General features: G+C 41.6%; 1 protein-coding gene across 3 annotated transcripts; it reads right to left on the bottom strand.

Annotated features, from left to right (window-relative positions):
• Window positions 1–2,477: 2,477 nt before the first annotated feature.
• LOC125549057 (potassium transporter 5-like) lies at window positions 2,478–11,485 on the bottom strand. 3 transcript variants are annotated; one of them, XM_087517061.1, is made up of 9 exons: window positions 11,253–11,485; window positions 7,007–7,232; window positions 6,370–6,618; window positions 5,253–5,303; window positions 4,887–5,147; window positions 4,702–4,754; window positions 4,382–4,496; window positions 4,037–4,291; window positions 2,478–3,457 (listed from the first exon to the last, which is right to left on the bottom strand). In XM_087517061.1, the coding sequence occupies exons 1-9, from the start codon at window positions 11,427–11,429 to the stop codon at window positions 2,478–2,480; spliced, it is 2,367 nt and encodes a 788-aa protein (XP_087373187.1). In that variant the 5' UTR covers window positions 11,430–11,485. The 3 variants fall into 3 exon arrangements, with proteins under 3 accessions (XP_087373187.1, XP_087373188.1, XP_087373186.1); XM_087517062.1 differs by having other exon boundaries at window positions 7,007–7,229; XM_087517060.1 differs by having other exon boundaries at window positions 4,037–4,496; window positions 7,007–7,229.
• Between the last annotated feature and the right edge of the window lie 5,066 nt (window positions 11,486–16,551).

The raw sequence follows: 16,551 nt of genomic DNA, 5'->3' as shown, positions 1-16,551 counted from the left end.
TGCGTACCCTTTGATGCAGGGGTCAGGCTATACCTCGCGTGTAGCGAGGTGAACGTCGCGCTCGCTTATACACAGCTAAGTAGCTTATTGGCCGGGCCTATTCCAGCGACAGCAGCATCCCGTTTAGTTATTTTCGCAAAACAAATGACTTAAATTTTCAAAACCGTTCATCCCGTATTTAAAATATTCATTCAGTGTAAAAAAAGTTCATGCCACTTCTAAAAAATGTTACAACCATCCAAAAAAGTTTTGCATTTAAAAATGTTCATGCGTTTCAAAAAAATGATCATGCCATTTCTATAAAAATATTTATACAATGTAAATAAATTTTTTGTGTAATTTTAAAAAAATGTATCATTCAAACAAATGTCCTCTGTGTTTTTTAAAACATTTATTATGTTAATACAATGTAAAAAATCAAGTAATTTATAAAAATGTTTCATACCTTCAAGAAAGGTTCAACGTGCATTTGAAAAATGTTTCACATGTATTCAAAAAATGTTTAAAAACATGCATACAAAAAATTGCCATCGTAAATTTGAAAATAAGTACATGTATACAAAAATTGTACCACGTGTATTGAAAAAACAAAAGGCATGTATTAGAAAATAAAAATGAGAAGGAAAAATGCTTTTATTTGGCAAAAATGCGGGCTTTTTTGCGAGAAAACTTCCAATCTATTCATTAGCTCTTAAGGTAGTACAAAGAACACCAGAAGTAAAAAATTACATCCATGTCCGTAGACCACCTAGCGACGACTACAAACACTAGAGCGAATCAAAGGCGCATTGCCGTCATCCCTCCTTCTTCATCGGATCCGGGCAAACCTTATTGTAGTAGACAATAAGGAAGTCGTCGCACTAAGGCCACATAGGACCAGCGCACCAGAAGAACAACCATCGCCGATGTAGAGAAGCGTAGATCGAAAGGATCTAACCTGCAGACACACAGGCGTAGACGGTCAAAGACCGAATCCAAGCGGGTCCACTGGAAACAAATGCCGACCGAATCCCTAAGATCCGCCGGAGACACACCTCCACACACCCATTGACGATGCTAGAAGCGCCCCCAGGATGGGAGCTAGGCAGGGAGAACCTTATTCTAACTTCAGAAAGTTGTCGCAGCCTCGTCTTCATGAACATGGCACAAATCCTAACAAAATCGAGGAAAACACCTAAAAACGGAGCTATCCTACCGGAAGGGGCGGGATCCACCGCGCCTCCATGGTCCAGGACCATAGAAGATGAGGCGGACTCGGCAGCGACGCTAGTGAGTCGCACAAACGAAGGGTTACGCACGTCCTCATACCTCTGTGCTCTAGCTGACCAGCAAACATGCAAGCTTTATTATGTCGTCACAATATTTTCAGGGAAGAAGAGAAAATCATGAGGCTGCCCTAGCTAAACATGTCTTAGAGCCTAGTATAAGGTATCCATTTTTCTTGATCCGGAAGCGGCGTTAGCTGAAACTAAGACAAGTTCCAAATCAGTTTCTATGGTCCAAGTATGAATAAAATTACAGGTGTTTCTAAGAAAAAGCGCCACAGGATGCTCTGTACAAAAAAAACGCCACAGGAGCACCGAGGCGATCGGCTGTCGTCGATCTCATCCGTCGTCGTTGATTAGTTTCCCTGTTTTTTTTGTCTGTTCGAACTTCCAACAAAAAAAAAGCATCCTGGCAATTAATTGTCCAGTAGCAGGAACGGCGTAGCGGACTGGTGGCAAGTTGAAGCAACGATCGATCACCAGAGGCGTGTGGATTGGCCCAGGTGGAAGCAGAACGCACAGGTACGCATAAGATCTCGTGGTATGATGTGGATTCGCTTCTCGCGCGGATGCCTCTCAGCTGTTCGATGGAATGCCTCTGCTGCGACTTCTTCTCAACTTCGTGGGCTTCTCTAAGGTGAATCCCACACTTGGGCCCTTCCATTTCCTACAATAACACGGTTGGTAGGAGTCTGGTACAATATCTCAAAATGCAAATTACTTCTTCCCCTTTTTGTTATGTTTGACAAATCTTCGCCTTGCCTCAGAAATAGAAGCGTTTGAACTGCTAAGTTCTGGGCCACAAAAATTCCATAACATGTTGTATACACAATTTGAGATGAATGTGCAAATGTCATAATTTATTCTCTCTTTGCCTTTTTACCGGTAGGTTACAACCTTTGTATACAACTGCGCATACTAAGTTTTTGAGTTTTCCAGAATAAGGCAGAGAGTTGGCCAAACTAGGAGTTTGGCAGCAATTGCATACTTACTGCTAACAAACACTTACGCGGTATAATTTCCCTAAAAAAATATCCATCGCATGTACTGTTGTTTCACCACTTGTACGCGTAAAACTCTCCATCCTCTCCTGTTCAGTCAGGGAGGCTGTTTATGAGGTCACCACACCACCTTCCTCTGCATATCCTTTCTGCACTTGATACTGAGAAAACTGAAGCTATTTTCAGTTTGATGAATCCACTGAGCACCTCTCTAGATCTCATATGTCATTCCCACTCGTAGCAGTCTGTTATGAGGGACGCATGTGATCTTCTCTGGTTGCCTGAAGTTCTTCCTCATGAAATTGTAGGCGTAGTCAACTATTATTTTCTTCACTAATCCGGCATTTTGCTCTGCAACCACGTTAGTTTCTCCCAGCAGATGGACAACACCATCATCCATCCCTCTCTGAATAAACTCTGTCTCATCCATGCACACGTTTAGTGGACTAGCAATGATTCCATCTGAAAACCTTTTCGGTAACCTTGCATCTTGAACTTCAACATAAGGCTCCATTGCATCTCCTGATTCTTCGATTGCAGCATCTTCTCCTGCAAGGGAATGAGTGCTTTTGTTGTAGAAAGATTCTTGATGGATGAATTGCTTCAAGTGCCCAATGAGCAAGTTCTCAAACTCTCTTGGATCTTCTACTTTATCGTTGTAGCCATAGCGCACCACACATCGGAATACTCTGTATTCTCTTGGCTCCACATATCGGAAGAGGAACCGTTCGTGTGTCTCTATATTGCTGATTGGTAAGTACTTTATTGAGATGATCACAAGAACTGAATGGATGGACGGTACTTTTTCTACCAAATGAGGGAGTATGGGTGGGATTCCTTGGACAAGCTCTGAGTACAGAACGCCTATTCCTGGAAGCCTAGGAAGATTTCGCTTTGTTGCCAACTCTACCACGTAGTTGTTTGACACTTTGTTCTTGAGCTCATATTTGTACCGGTGAACATGAACATAATGCCATGTGCCCATTATAAGCATCAAAATTGCTGCGAAACCTAGTGGCAAGTAGCCACCTTCTTTAAATTTGTAGAACGCTGAGGATAAGTACATGAGCTCCGCACCACCAAATATTATCGGAAAGAGTGCAATCCATAGCAGACTTGTCTTCCATATCATGGCCATGACCAGTGTGACTAGAAGTGTTGTTATGAACATCACGAAGACGACAGCAATACCTGCATATATGATGAATATATGAATATCATACAACTGATACTTCATTACTGAAAATAACAAACTAAATTTTTTATTGTTGCTTCTTTGATTTTATAAGGATAAGTTAAAAGGTCACGATGCCATTGAAATTTAGAAGGACGGAGTAATCTGGTATATTTTTTTCAAACTGTTATGCTATGCAGACATTGTCATATCTTACCTAGAAACTAGATTGCTGCTGAATTCATAATGTCCATAAGATGATTTCACTCTTTCTGGTTTTGCAGCTTAAGAAGTAACACTAATAGCATATTAGTGAGTAACATACTGCTTGCAAAAATTTAGTCAGACAGTGAAGGGCAACCATCATGTTAAGAGCAACTTCAGTAAATCTGTGTTTTTTATTTGAAGTTGCGCAACATAGGACTACTTACAAAAATTGATAAATTAAGGGGTCGGGTAAAACCAAGAGAAATTTCATGAAGCACGTGCTTAAGGGAATAACAGAAGCATTATGTATCTCGATCATATAGCTGAAATGATCCTTAGGTAATGAATTATTTATTCCTTTCTTTGTATAGAGTCAAGGCATTCCTTACCATATGCATTGCCAATCTTGTCTGTAGTTTGGAAAATAGCTGTCACAGCTACACATAAGATCATTAATGCATAGTTGATCTCAGGGATGTAGACCTGCCCATGAAACTTATTTGAAGTGTGGGTGACACGAACGCGTGGAAAGCATCCAAGAATTTGGGACTGGGCAATGATTGCGAAGGCACCAGATATCATAGCTTGGCTTGCAATTATAGCAGCAGCCACGGCCACCACAAATGTTGGCCAATATAATGGTCCTGATAACAAAATTATGACTTCACTGTTAAATGCTAATCTTTCAGTGCCTAACTCGTGCCATTTCTTAGCTGGTCCTTTTATATACTCACCTGGGATCGATTTGTAGAATGTATCTGCAACGTGTTCAGGGTAGGTGCGAAGATACGCAGCTTGCCCCATGTAAGCCAGCAGCACTGATGGGAGTAGAACTACGGAGAAGCCAATCTGTAGTGTGATATCTTTTTATATTAAAAAGTGAGTAAATTGAGAAGCATGAAAAGGTGATAATAATTTTATTAATCAAGGAAAGTAGTTTTTCACAGTACTGTTTGATATAGCTCAAAAAAGATTTATTTTCCCTTCTCTATGTTCACGCATTCAAAATTAAAAATAATGAAAAAGTAAGTATGCCATTGAGTTGCCTGATTACCTGAATTGCTCTCACATTGAAGTGACCAAGATCAGCAAACATTGCTTCGGTTCCTACACAATATCCATTTCAAAACTACAGACAAGATCGGCAATAGACTTCTATTCTTGTTTTCATGATCAATATGTGGCTATATTCCCACGATATTGGGGTGCATTGCAAAGTTACTCATGGGATAAAAATACCTGTGATGCATAAAACAACACCTCCAAGTGAAATCCAGCCCTCCTTCCCGTTTCTTTGGAAATAGTCTATGATGTATTTTGGGTTGAATGCTTTTAGAATTCCAGTGTCATGTTTGATCACATTATAAATTCCAATACCAGCAATTAAGATGAACCATGTCAAGATTACTGGTCCAAATGTGTAACCAACTTTGTCTGTGCCTAACCGTTGAACAAGAAAGAGCGCAATCAGAGTGCCAATCGCAATGCCAGCAATCTGTCCTGTTGATGAGATCAAACGAGTCAAATAAAATGCCAACATAACATAGTGATATTGATGTGACTTTCTCTGCTAAACAGCGAGATGTGCCTTAATGGCTGGTATACCTTGAGTTAAGGAGTTTGCTGATTGCTTGATTCCACCGACTGCACTAAGCACTGCAACAAAGTAAAATACAAAAAAATAGCTAGGCAGAAAGCAATCATGCTTTTAAACATATTATAGTGCAAATGGGACATTTTTATTATTCAGTGGCACAATAAGATGCTTTCATGCTATATATTCTGAATAGTAAATTCTCTCTTTAACCAAATGATAATTATTTAGCATGCGCATAGTTCATAAAATAGTTGTGGATATTATTTCTTGAAAAGTCCATGATATGAGCCTCCACGGACATGATCATGCCTAACTCACCGCCAAGTTCTCAGAAGGACAAAGATGCTACAAATGGACCAATGACACGTGTGAAGGCTATCCAACACAAGGTGCTCCCTTTCCTTGATGAATGCACTCCTAGAGTTGATAATTGGTTACTGCATAATGTGTGTACTCTATGTGTGCCTAGGGCCGTTCGAATGACTTGGACTGTGAAGGCGTGGGTTCAAACAAGGAGCAAGGAGAAATAAGTTGGCCCAGAGAAACCAAACATTCCGGACCCCCAACCGAGCAGAGCCCCAAAGTCCGGATAGTTCGCATACCTAGATGTGACCCCAAAAACTGACTATCCAGTCATGCCTAGATGCACCAAAATGGGCTAAGGCCCATGTATACCGTTTTGACCCAAAACTAGTAGGTATGACCTAGTGGCTATAAATACCCCATTCCCCTCTCCATCTCGGACAAACAAATGTGATTAGACATTGGAGCCTTGTGCCTCTATTCCAAGATCTCCCCATGTGGAGATGATCAAGACAAGACCTCCCAGTGTAGAGATGAGATCCAACTTGCTAACCCCTTATCCTGGATTTGATTGGATTGATGGACTGGCCAAGTGGATTCGGTTCCAATTTATCAGTTTTTTGTTTGAGTTTTATTTCCCAAAGACTTTTACATTTGGTGGTTGTTGTCGGGTGGGTTTTCTTAAGTTTGTTTGGCTAGTTGCTCCCAATTCGTGAAGATCGAGAACCCTCTCATATCGGTTCATGTGTTAACTATCCTTCGCATGCATGTTATTTTATACGTACTCAAGCGAGATGACCTCGAGGGAGAAAGTAAGCTCACCTGAAATACATGGAGTTAGCACACCATCACCAATAACCATTGAAGTTGCTAGAATAGTCACTAGAAAAAGTATGATCTTCAGTTTTGGGCTGTTTTCCATCTTTTCCTTTATCCAATGAGCCCGCTTGACACTATTCAAAGGGGACTCTAACTTGTAGTGGGTGACCGTTGCATCTTCAACCTGTTGATTAGGTATCAAGCTAATCCTAGCATACCGAGATATCAAGGAATAAAGTGCAAATGTTCCACCTGCAAGGTTGTGAATTCATGAGACATGTTTTACTCTCACATGAAAAATATTTTGCGTGTATATAGTATCTAAGTACTTGTCACATATTTTGGATTTTCTTTCATGGAATTAAGTGCTTAACGCTCATGACCCTATCACTTTTAATGATTCTTAGGTACTCTGGAACATGTTGTCTAAAAACAATATGCAGTGGGATTGTGGGAATATTTATGTTTATTTTGATTATTTTATGTTTTCTCCTATGGTTCTTCATGGTAATTGACTTCTGAATATTCTTTTAATAGGAACATTTGTTATAACAAAGTCACAATCTTTCGTAGTTCTTAACAAAATTGTGTGTAATCATACAAGTTGTGTTGAGAAGATAAATGGGAGATATTTACTCACCATCACCATTGTCATTAGCTCTCAAGACAATGAAACAATATTTCATCAACGGAAGGAGAGCCAGAGTGTAAATAATCAGGGACGTGACACCAAGGAGGTCGTTTGTATCTTTGATCCCACCAGTAAAGGTGCTAGAAAACACATAGAGCGGTGAAGTTCCCATGTCCCCATAGACAACACCTAGGCTCTGGAAGGCCAAGTGCAGTGTCGTCGCCCAGCCAACCTGCTTTGCAATAAAAAAAGTTGAAGAAAATCAGAACTTGCAAAATATTAGACGCATTCATCTTAAGGAAAGCAACTATCATTGTCGAGGTGCTTTTGTTTTATCAGATCATCGCCATGGTGGTTGATTCACAGATAGTAGTTGCATTGCTATTGTCGTCGTGTTAAAAAAGTGTATGCATTTCAAAATAAGTTCATAGACTTGAAAAAACTTGTTAATGCACATATGGATATATATATATATATATACATATTTTCAAAAGGAAGTAGGCAAATAAAAACATAAAGAAAATAGTAAAACATAGAAATGGAAAAAAGAAAACATAAAAAGGCATGAGAAAGTGAAAAAGAAAAATAACAAGAAAACTAAAAAGACAAAAATGAACACATATAAGATATTCCCTCCACTCCATAATTCTTTTTTTAGACGACCCACTCCATAATTCTTGCCATGGTTAACGGATGGAATAGAAAAGAACAGAAAAATGTGTACATGGGCCAGCCCATCCCCACACACTTCAGCTAAATGACCGCTATTCTCGCTTGGGGAGTGATAAGTATCGGTTCTGGCATTCACGAATTTGAAAAGGACTATTCATGAATTTGAAAAAAGAAATCAAATTTGAATTTGTTCATACATAAAAAGTTTTTCATAAATTTGTAAAATGTTCATACAGTTTTAAAATAAAAAAAACTGGGAAAACCTCAGAACAAAACCGAGAAGCAAGTAGAAAATAGAGAAAATGAAAAAAAAACGATGAAACCTTCCTAGAAACTGCCAGAAAGGTTCCCAAAACTGACCCCCAACCCTCAATCGCTTTCGAAGAAGGTTTCGTAAAACCACTAATGGCCTGGCCCGCTATAAGCGAACCGTGGACGAGCGCTACGCTTAACGGTTGATATAAGACTAATATAGCATTGGCGATTCTCACTTAAGGTTGAGAATGGGATTTTCCCCTTCCAGCAGGTCGCAAGGAGCAGGAGAAGAAACGGAAAGAGCAGCCGAAGGAAACGGCGACACCAATCTACATATCGCCTCGTTTTTGTTGGGGGTTTTAGAGGAACCGGATGGAGCGGTGGGGCAAGGGGGGCTGGTATTTTTCCTTTTGGGAGATACCAAGTCCATGGGCTATGTGGTGTTGGATTTGCTGGGATCAAGGATGGGAGTACGACTCGGGAGTAGGCAAGCCGCGTCCAGCCCTCCCATGTCCCATCCCCTCGCTTGAGAAAAACTCCACCAAAACTCTCTGCAGGCGACAACTGGTGCACATATATTGCATCACTTGTCATCACCGAAGCAACTTGTGAGTAACTTTGCAAGAGGTGCCCCTTTACTAGTGATTTTGTTTTCTTTTTTCCATCGATTTAGTAGCCAAAGGGATTTCGGCTCATGTGGAAGCCCCTTCCAGCCCAATAAATTACGAAGAGGCATCGAAGGCGACTTGGGATTTTCCATAAGATACATTGGACTTTTTGAAAAAATCGAGAAGACCCAAGAGTTTTTGCAAATAATTGAGGTTCATGAATTGAGAAATGTTCATAAATTTTAAAAATATTCATGAAGCAAAAGAATGTCACAAAGTTTATTTGTAAAATGTTCATAGTATGTTCATGGATTTTTAAAATGCTTGCAATTTTTAGAAGTGTTCATAAGTGAAAAAAATATTTATATGTATTAAAAAGAGAAAATATCAAAAAAAATATAAAATGAAAGAACAAAATGGAAAAATATGTAAGGCGAACGGATAACCGAAAATGAAACAAAACATAATAGAGAAAAATCAATCAAATATCCGTCCAAAACTCCCCAAAAGAAAACCGATGCATGGGCCGGCCCATGTAGGGTTTGCCGTTGCGTGTTATAGTGTCTATTGTTTGTCGCGGGCAAAGGTATGATTTCCTCATGCATCAGTACCGATCACCAGGGAGATCAGAGGCATATGTTCAAAAAAAAAGGGAGATCAGAGGCATCGCCAGCGCCTGCTAGTATGGGGTCGCCAGGAAGTACGTGAAGAGAACAAGGCAACATGTCATTTGTATTCGAAATTGTATCAGGAAGAGACACTCCGGACGATAAACCTGATGAAGATGAAGCAAGGAAGACAATATGTTTGCTAAGAGCATCTCTAGCAGATCCCGTAAAAAGTTGCGACCCGTAAAATAACCGTTAAAATATGGGTCAGCACGGAAAATCCTGCCCGAATAGACACCGCAAACGCGTCGGACAAAGGTTTTTGCAGGGCGCCGGCATAATTCCCGTCCCAACGTACGAACCCCCCCCCCCCCCCCCCCCGCGCGGCCGTCAGCGGCCTGTATATAGCGGGAGCGGTTGGTGGGGAGGACATTTCAGCCCGCGCTTTTCTCCACCCACCACCGCCTCTCTCCCCCTCGCCGGGCCGCCGGCCACGATTCCGGTGAAAGTAGCCTGGGGGATCACGCCCGAGGTTACCCTCGACCACTCCCTCATGTGTCGGCGGGCAGGAAAGTTGCAGATCGGTGGTCGTTTGACGCGAGTGGCCGGATTTGGCTTTTCCGGCCACCGGTAGCTGCGCCAAACGATGGATTGGTTGGGGAGCACCCCACGCAGCCCCGGCAAAGCCCATCGCCGCATGCAGGTACGAGTTAGTCCTGTAGCTGCCGCAAACGGTTCACCGGCAGGGATTCGGCCGACCGTCCGCCGGGCTTGGCGCTCGCACAGCGGCTCTGCGGCTCGCTGATGCCACTCATATAGTGAGACGACTGCACGCGGATAGTGCTGCGGCTAACTTCAGGCACGTCGAAGCACCCCGGATGGGTGTTCTTCAAATGCGAAAACTACGGGGTATGTGTTGTTTTCATTCGGCTTTGTCACCGTATTCTTCGGTTCAATGCGATAGCTCATTTTGAACATCGTCATGTGTGTAGAAAGATGGATGCTCATTTTGGTTTTGGGAAGGAGAATACATTGATTTATTGATAGAAGGAACTTAATAGATGTCCGTGCACTCCTTAGTAGAATTGAAGCTGATGCGGCTGCATGTGCAATTAGAGAAGAAAGTAGAGGAGAAGCTACTTCTTTAGAACCAAAAAAGAAGAATGAAGAATGCAAAATCAAGGATCCGTAGATCAACGACAAATGCATGAAGAAGATATTGGTCTAACTAGTGAGAGCAGTTATGAAAGTTGGATATCTTCTAAAATGCATAATTGTGGTTCTTGTTTTCTTTGGTCTTACTATTCTAGCAAAGATTTGGTGAAGTATTATATATCCAATGCCATTGAAAAAGCAAAGAAATGTATTTTCTTGTGCGAAATTGAATTACAAATTTCGGATTTACGGGCCGGCGGGAGCGGCGCCCGAGCAGACCGCGCAAAGCCGACCGTAAAAGAGCATATTCCACGAATATCCTTTTTACATGTCCGTTTTGCGGGGTCTGACTCTACGACCACCCGCGTCGGCTCGCAAAGCCGTTTTTCCGTGAACTGCAAATGTGTTTTGCGGATCGGTCTTATACGGGGTCTGCTAGAGATGTTCTAAGCATCTAGGAACCAGAGAAACTGGAAAACACATATATGAAGGAACTGGCATAGTTGATCTGAAACAACCGTATGCGAAGCCTTTTGATGTGCCAAACAATTATAAAGCCAAAATGGGTGTACAAAATCAAGTAAGATGCCAAAGGACATTCGATGAAGCATATAGCATGACTAGTAGCTAAACGACATATGAAGTAAGAGAAATACTTTGTACAATGTAAGATGCTTAGGGAGATGTTTATAAAAATAGGTCGGTTTTTTCTACTTGTTTGTTTCTGCAATAGACACATTTAATTGTACAAGGCCTAATAAAGCACTTTTAGCGGTCTTCCTTGATAAACTTTGCTATAGTCCATACTGTTATCCCTGTGTGTGAGGAGTTCTTGGTTGCGGTTTATCGCGGAAAGAGACAGGATCTGCAAATACTGATGCCGTTCCCTAAGCTTGCTTGTCGGAAAGCGAAGGCTTGTTGCCGGCCCATTCAAAGAAGCGGGAGGGAAGAACAGACCTTGGCGGCGTGGCTTGGGCCACCGGGAATCCTTTCAGCCTCCATATGCAGGGAGTCGAATCCCTGTAGCCTCCCCGGCGACGGCGACGGTGACGGCGCCTTCGCCATCCCAGAGGCAGGGTTTTCAGCACCCCTTTCGGCAGCTCCATTGCTGCTCGTTTTCAGAGGCTCGGCCATCCTCGAGGCACGAATGGCGATCTCTTGCACACTGGCCGGCCTTTTGTGTTGCTTTAGCGACGATGATGAGTTGCTTTTAGAGGCACGCATGAGGAGAGTCCCAACGCAGCGCTGCAAGCAGCAGAGCCAGGTACACTCCAAAGCCACGGGAAGAAGAGGACAAGGTGGCATGCTGCTGCTACAAGGAGACTCACCTGTCAGAGCTAAGGTTTCTAGGAACATTCGCGGCCGTCCCTACCTCGGATCACCCAAGAAATCGTGGCGAATGTGCGAGCGCGATGCGGTTCTACGGCGACGGCGACGGCGACGGCGACGGCGACGGGGACCGGTCGTATGCGCGCACGTAGCAGCCGTGCGCGTGTGCTTTGCAACCGTGGTCGCGTATATCGATAATAGTAGCCGGTGGGCAATGATGCGCGTGTGCTTCGTCGTGCGCGTGGTGTGCGTGTGCTTCGTCCGTATACGTGTGCTTGTGCCTTGCAAGCGCGCACGGCGCACCACGCGCACGCCCACCGGTCAATGACCATATCTTTACGCCTACACGTGTGGGCATTTGCATCTCGCTCACACGCGTGGATCCGCGTCCGTTTATAGGTGCACGAATCTTGACATATTTGTGGTGCCACGTAGGACTGGACTGGTGTGTGGGCATTCACCCGTTTGCCCACACGTTTGTTTCACCATACGGAGGGACTGGTGTGTGTGCGTTTAGCAGTTCGCCCACACACCAGTTTTCACTCAAGCACAAGGGCTGGTGTGCGGGCATTTGCCATCTCGCCCACACGCCCGTCTTCTCTCCCACACCCAAGCTGCCAGTTGCCATGCGTTTTGCAGTGTACATGACAACTGCCCTAGTGTGCTTGTAAGCAGATGGCAACTCTCTTTTTTTTTTACCCGAACATGTCAGTTGCCACGTGTTTTGCAGGGTACACGGCAACTGCCCCAGTGTGCTTGTAAGCAGATGGCAACTCTCTCTTTTACCCGAACATGTTGTTTTGTCATGTCTCTTTGTACCGCTACACGGCAACTGCCTAGTGTTAGTAGGTGGCAACTCCTAAGGTTTTTAAATCATGGCAACTGTAGTAAACCAGATCATACATGGCAACTGCTTAGTGTTAGTAGGTGATAACCTCTAAAGTTTTCAAATCATGGCCACTATAGTAAACCAGACCATACATGGCAACAGCTGCAGTTGTCCAAAATGGCATTTGTCACTTGACCTGAGATGGCAACTGCAGTTAAGCAACCATGGCAACTGTAGTTGTCCGACATGGCAACTATAGTTCAGCGACATGGCAACTGCAGTTAAACGGACATTGAAGAGGGTCCAGACCATGGCAACTGCGGGGATGCGTGGTGACTGTCACGCGGGGCGTGCGGGACCTTGACGTAGGTGGCTGAGAGAGGTCGTGTGGGTGTTATGCATTTTGCCCACACGTAGGCATGTGAGAGGGACCGCAAAAAAAACGAGGCATGTGGGCGCTAGTTGTTTTGCCCACACGTAGGTGTGTGGGCTGGTCCTCTTAGACACCACACAAAATATGTGGGCAGACCCCTTAATGCCCATACGTGTGGCAGTTATCGTCGTCCTATCTTTATCTTTAGCTACTAATAAAGCGGCAGAGTGGTTGGCTGATCGCTCCTGTAGCGCCGAGATCAGGGTTCGAATCCCAGCTTTCACAATATTTATCTTTCCTTTCTCACGCATGTCCCTATCCATGTATGCGTTCATGGGCCGGCCCATGTGCAGGGCTTTACTCCCCTGTTTTTTTTGTTTTTTATTTTTATCTTTTCTTTTCTCATTTTGTTTTTTTTCTTATTTGTTATTTAAATTATTTCGGGATTTTAATAATCTAAAAGTTGCAAGTTTTAAAAAAATGTTTGAGAAATCATAAAAATATATGTGAATTCAAAACAAAATTTTGCAGATTCAAATGTTTAGAAAACCATAAAAAATTTGCAGATTCAAAAAAATGATGGTGTTTTTGCAAAACTGTTCACAAAATTATAAAAAATCATGATTTTTTGAAAAAATGGTCGGGAAATAAAATCATGTTCATGATTTTGAAAAAATGATCATGTATCCAAAACATATTCGGGAATCTGAAAAAAATGTCCATTCACAAAAATAAAAATAAAAATTTGTTCCCCAATTTTTTTTAAAAAGTTCGTCGATTGAACAAATGTTTGTTGAGTCAAAAAATGTTAATGAATTCGAAACTGGTTCATACATTTAAAAAAAATGTAAACAAAACTAATGTTCATGATTTCTTATTTCTTATTTAAATTAATTCGTGATTTTAATATTCTAAAAGTTGCAACTTTTTAAAAAAATGTTTGAGAAATCATAAAAATATATGTGAATTCAAAAATGTTAGGAAATCATAAAGTTTTGCAGATTCAAAAAATGTTGGTGTTTTTGCAAAACTGTTCATAAAATTATAAAAAATAACAATTTTTGGAAAAAAAATGGTCGGGAAATAAAATCATGTTCATGATTTTGAAAAAAATGATCGTGTAATCAAAACATATTCGGGAATCTGAAAGAAATATCCATTCACAAAAATAAAAATAAAAATTTGTTCCCCAATTTTTTTTAAAAAGTTCGTCGATTGAACAAATGTTTGTTGAGTCAAAAAATGTTAATGAATTCGAAACTGGTTCATACATTTAAAAAAAATGTAAACAAAACTAATGTTCATGATTTCTTATTTCTTATTTAAATTAATTCGTGATTTTAATATTCTAAAAGTTGCAACTTTTTAAAAAAATGTTTGAGAAATCATAAAAATATATGTGAATTCAAAAATGTTAGAAAATCATAAAGTTTTGCAGATTCAAAAAATGTTGGTGTTTTTGCAAAACTGTTCATAAAATTATAAAAAATCACAATTTTTGGAAAAAAAATGGTCGGGAAATAAAATCATGTTCATGATTTTGAAAAAAATGATCGTGTAATCAAAACATATTCGGGAATCTGAAAAAAAATATCCATTCACAAAAATAAAAATAAAAATGTGTTCCCCAATTTTTTTTAAAAAGTTCGTCGATTGGAAAAATGTTTGTTGAGTCAAAAAATGTTAATGAATTCGAAACCGGTTCATAAATTTAAAAAATTGTAAACAAAACTAATGTTCATGATATTTTTTGAGAAAAACAAAAATTTCAAAACAAAATTGTTGATTCGAAAAGTGTTCACTGATTTAAAAGTATTTTATGTCTAGGATTTGATTAGTTTTTCGAAAGTCTTTATATATCTTGGCGTTGGGAGTAGTTCGTGGTCAATGAGATTTTTTTTAAAGTTTTAGACGTTCCCTTGCGCAACATAATGATAAGTGTGGCATGCACTGGAAATTTCATAGCCTTGTGATTTACCGCAGAATGCATTGTGATCACGTGGACATCGCGACCATCATCGGCTACGATGAGAAAAATAAAATAAATGGCAACATGGTGAGCCACTATGTTAAAATAGAGTATGCTCATACATCAGAATATTGAGTCATGTTTATTTGGTGAGCCATAATTTTTTGTCTCCCGTTGCAACACACGGGCATATTTGCTAGTATCGATAATAGTAGCAAAATATCATTGTCACAATATCTCTAACAATTAAGAAAAATTACAAATAGCAAAGGAAATTACAATATAACTTTACGATCCCCTTTCTGAAAGAGATTGATGACATCCTCATCTTTTACTTGCCTGAAGAATTATCTCTCAACGAATGTAACCAAGCAATTGTTCAAATATTCATCACCCATTTTGTTTCTTAGTGAATTCTTCACGTATTTCATCAAGGAAAATACCCTCTCAACACTAGCAGTGGCAACCGGAAGAATGAGAACCAACTTAAGAAGTTTGTAAACAATATAATATTGTTCATTCTTTCTTGTCTCAACCATCAAAACTGAAAGGTCACATAGATTCTTCAACTTGCTAAACCTTTTATCCTTACGCACATGAGAAATGAACATGCTTAATTGCCATGGAAATCTTGACAATATGCAGCAAATGAATCAAGTAGCAATCATGTATGATCATATGCAGCAAATGGATTAGAATTCAATTTAAATTTACAAGCACTCACTGAACTATCTACAGATTTGTTAGAAACAGAGGGAAAGAAACAGAGGAACTGAGGAACCGAGGCTGGACCTGCTGCCTGCTGCTGCTGGACGGCGTTGAACTGAGCACCGAGGCTGGTAGCCGCCGCGCTGGGGAACAGGGGAAGCCGGAGGCGGACTGGCGGCCTGGCGCCTGACGGAGCCGCAGAGGAGAGGACCGGACGGAGGGAAGGGGAGCTGGGGAGGGAGATGGCCGGAGTGGAGGGGAGGAACTGAGGGAGAGGCGAGAGGAGAAGGCCGGCCGCTGGACCAGAATCGCTCGCCGCCGCCGCCGGAGCCTCAGCTAGCGCTAGGTTAGGGAAAGGGGATTCGAGAAAGAACGTGCTCGCTGCTCGATCGGTCTGCTACTCGCGCGCGAGACCATACGTCCGTTCGCTCCTGTCTGGCGCCCCGCGTCGCTGGCTCGCTGCGTCGTTGTGTTTGGGCTGGGCCAAGTAAGTCTACGTATATTAATATATGTAGAAATTTTTTTTGCACAAAATTCTTTGGTATTCCAGGGAATACCCAGGAATACCTCCAGCTCCGCCATTGACTCTAAGCGGAGCTCGTCTGGCTCCGCCGCGGCCAGGTCCAGCGACCGGCTGCGTCCCTTCAAGTGTTGCTCCGGTCACCGGCGAGGTAGAGTAGGACATGGGACACACACCGGCTCACGGGACTCAAGGCGCCGCCGTCTCCCATGCCCTACTCTTCCTCGTTGGAGTCTGAAGCCTTGATGGTGCCGGTCGATGATGGATCCGTCGTGGGAGGAGCCGCCGACGTCCACCAATTTGTTTCTTTCACGGTTACCATTCTTTTGCATTGGTTTCTTTGGTTTTCTATTTTCTTTATTTTCATTTCTTGCTTTTATTGGGTTGCTTTGTTTTTTCCATTTTCAGTGGTTTCTTTTCTTGCTCAACACATGTAAGCTTTTCTCAATACACATTCAAGATTTTTCGAGTACATCAGAAATAAATTTTATATACATGTTTAGCATTTTGAAATACATGATTAATATT

The sequence above is a fragment of the Triticum urartu genome, chromosome 3A (genome assembly GCF_056163025.1).
Source record: "Triticum urartu cultivar PI428250 chromosome 3A, HENAU_Tu73, whole genome shotgun sequence".
Taxonomy (NCBI): Eukaryota; Viridiplantae; Streptophyta; class Magnoliopsida; order Poales; family Poaceae; genus Triticum; species Triticum urartu.
The sequence above is the reverse complement of the archived record's forward strand: the minus strand, read 5'-3'. Positions and strand labels throughout refer to the sequence as shown.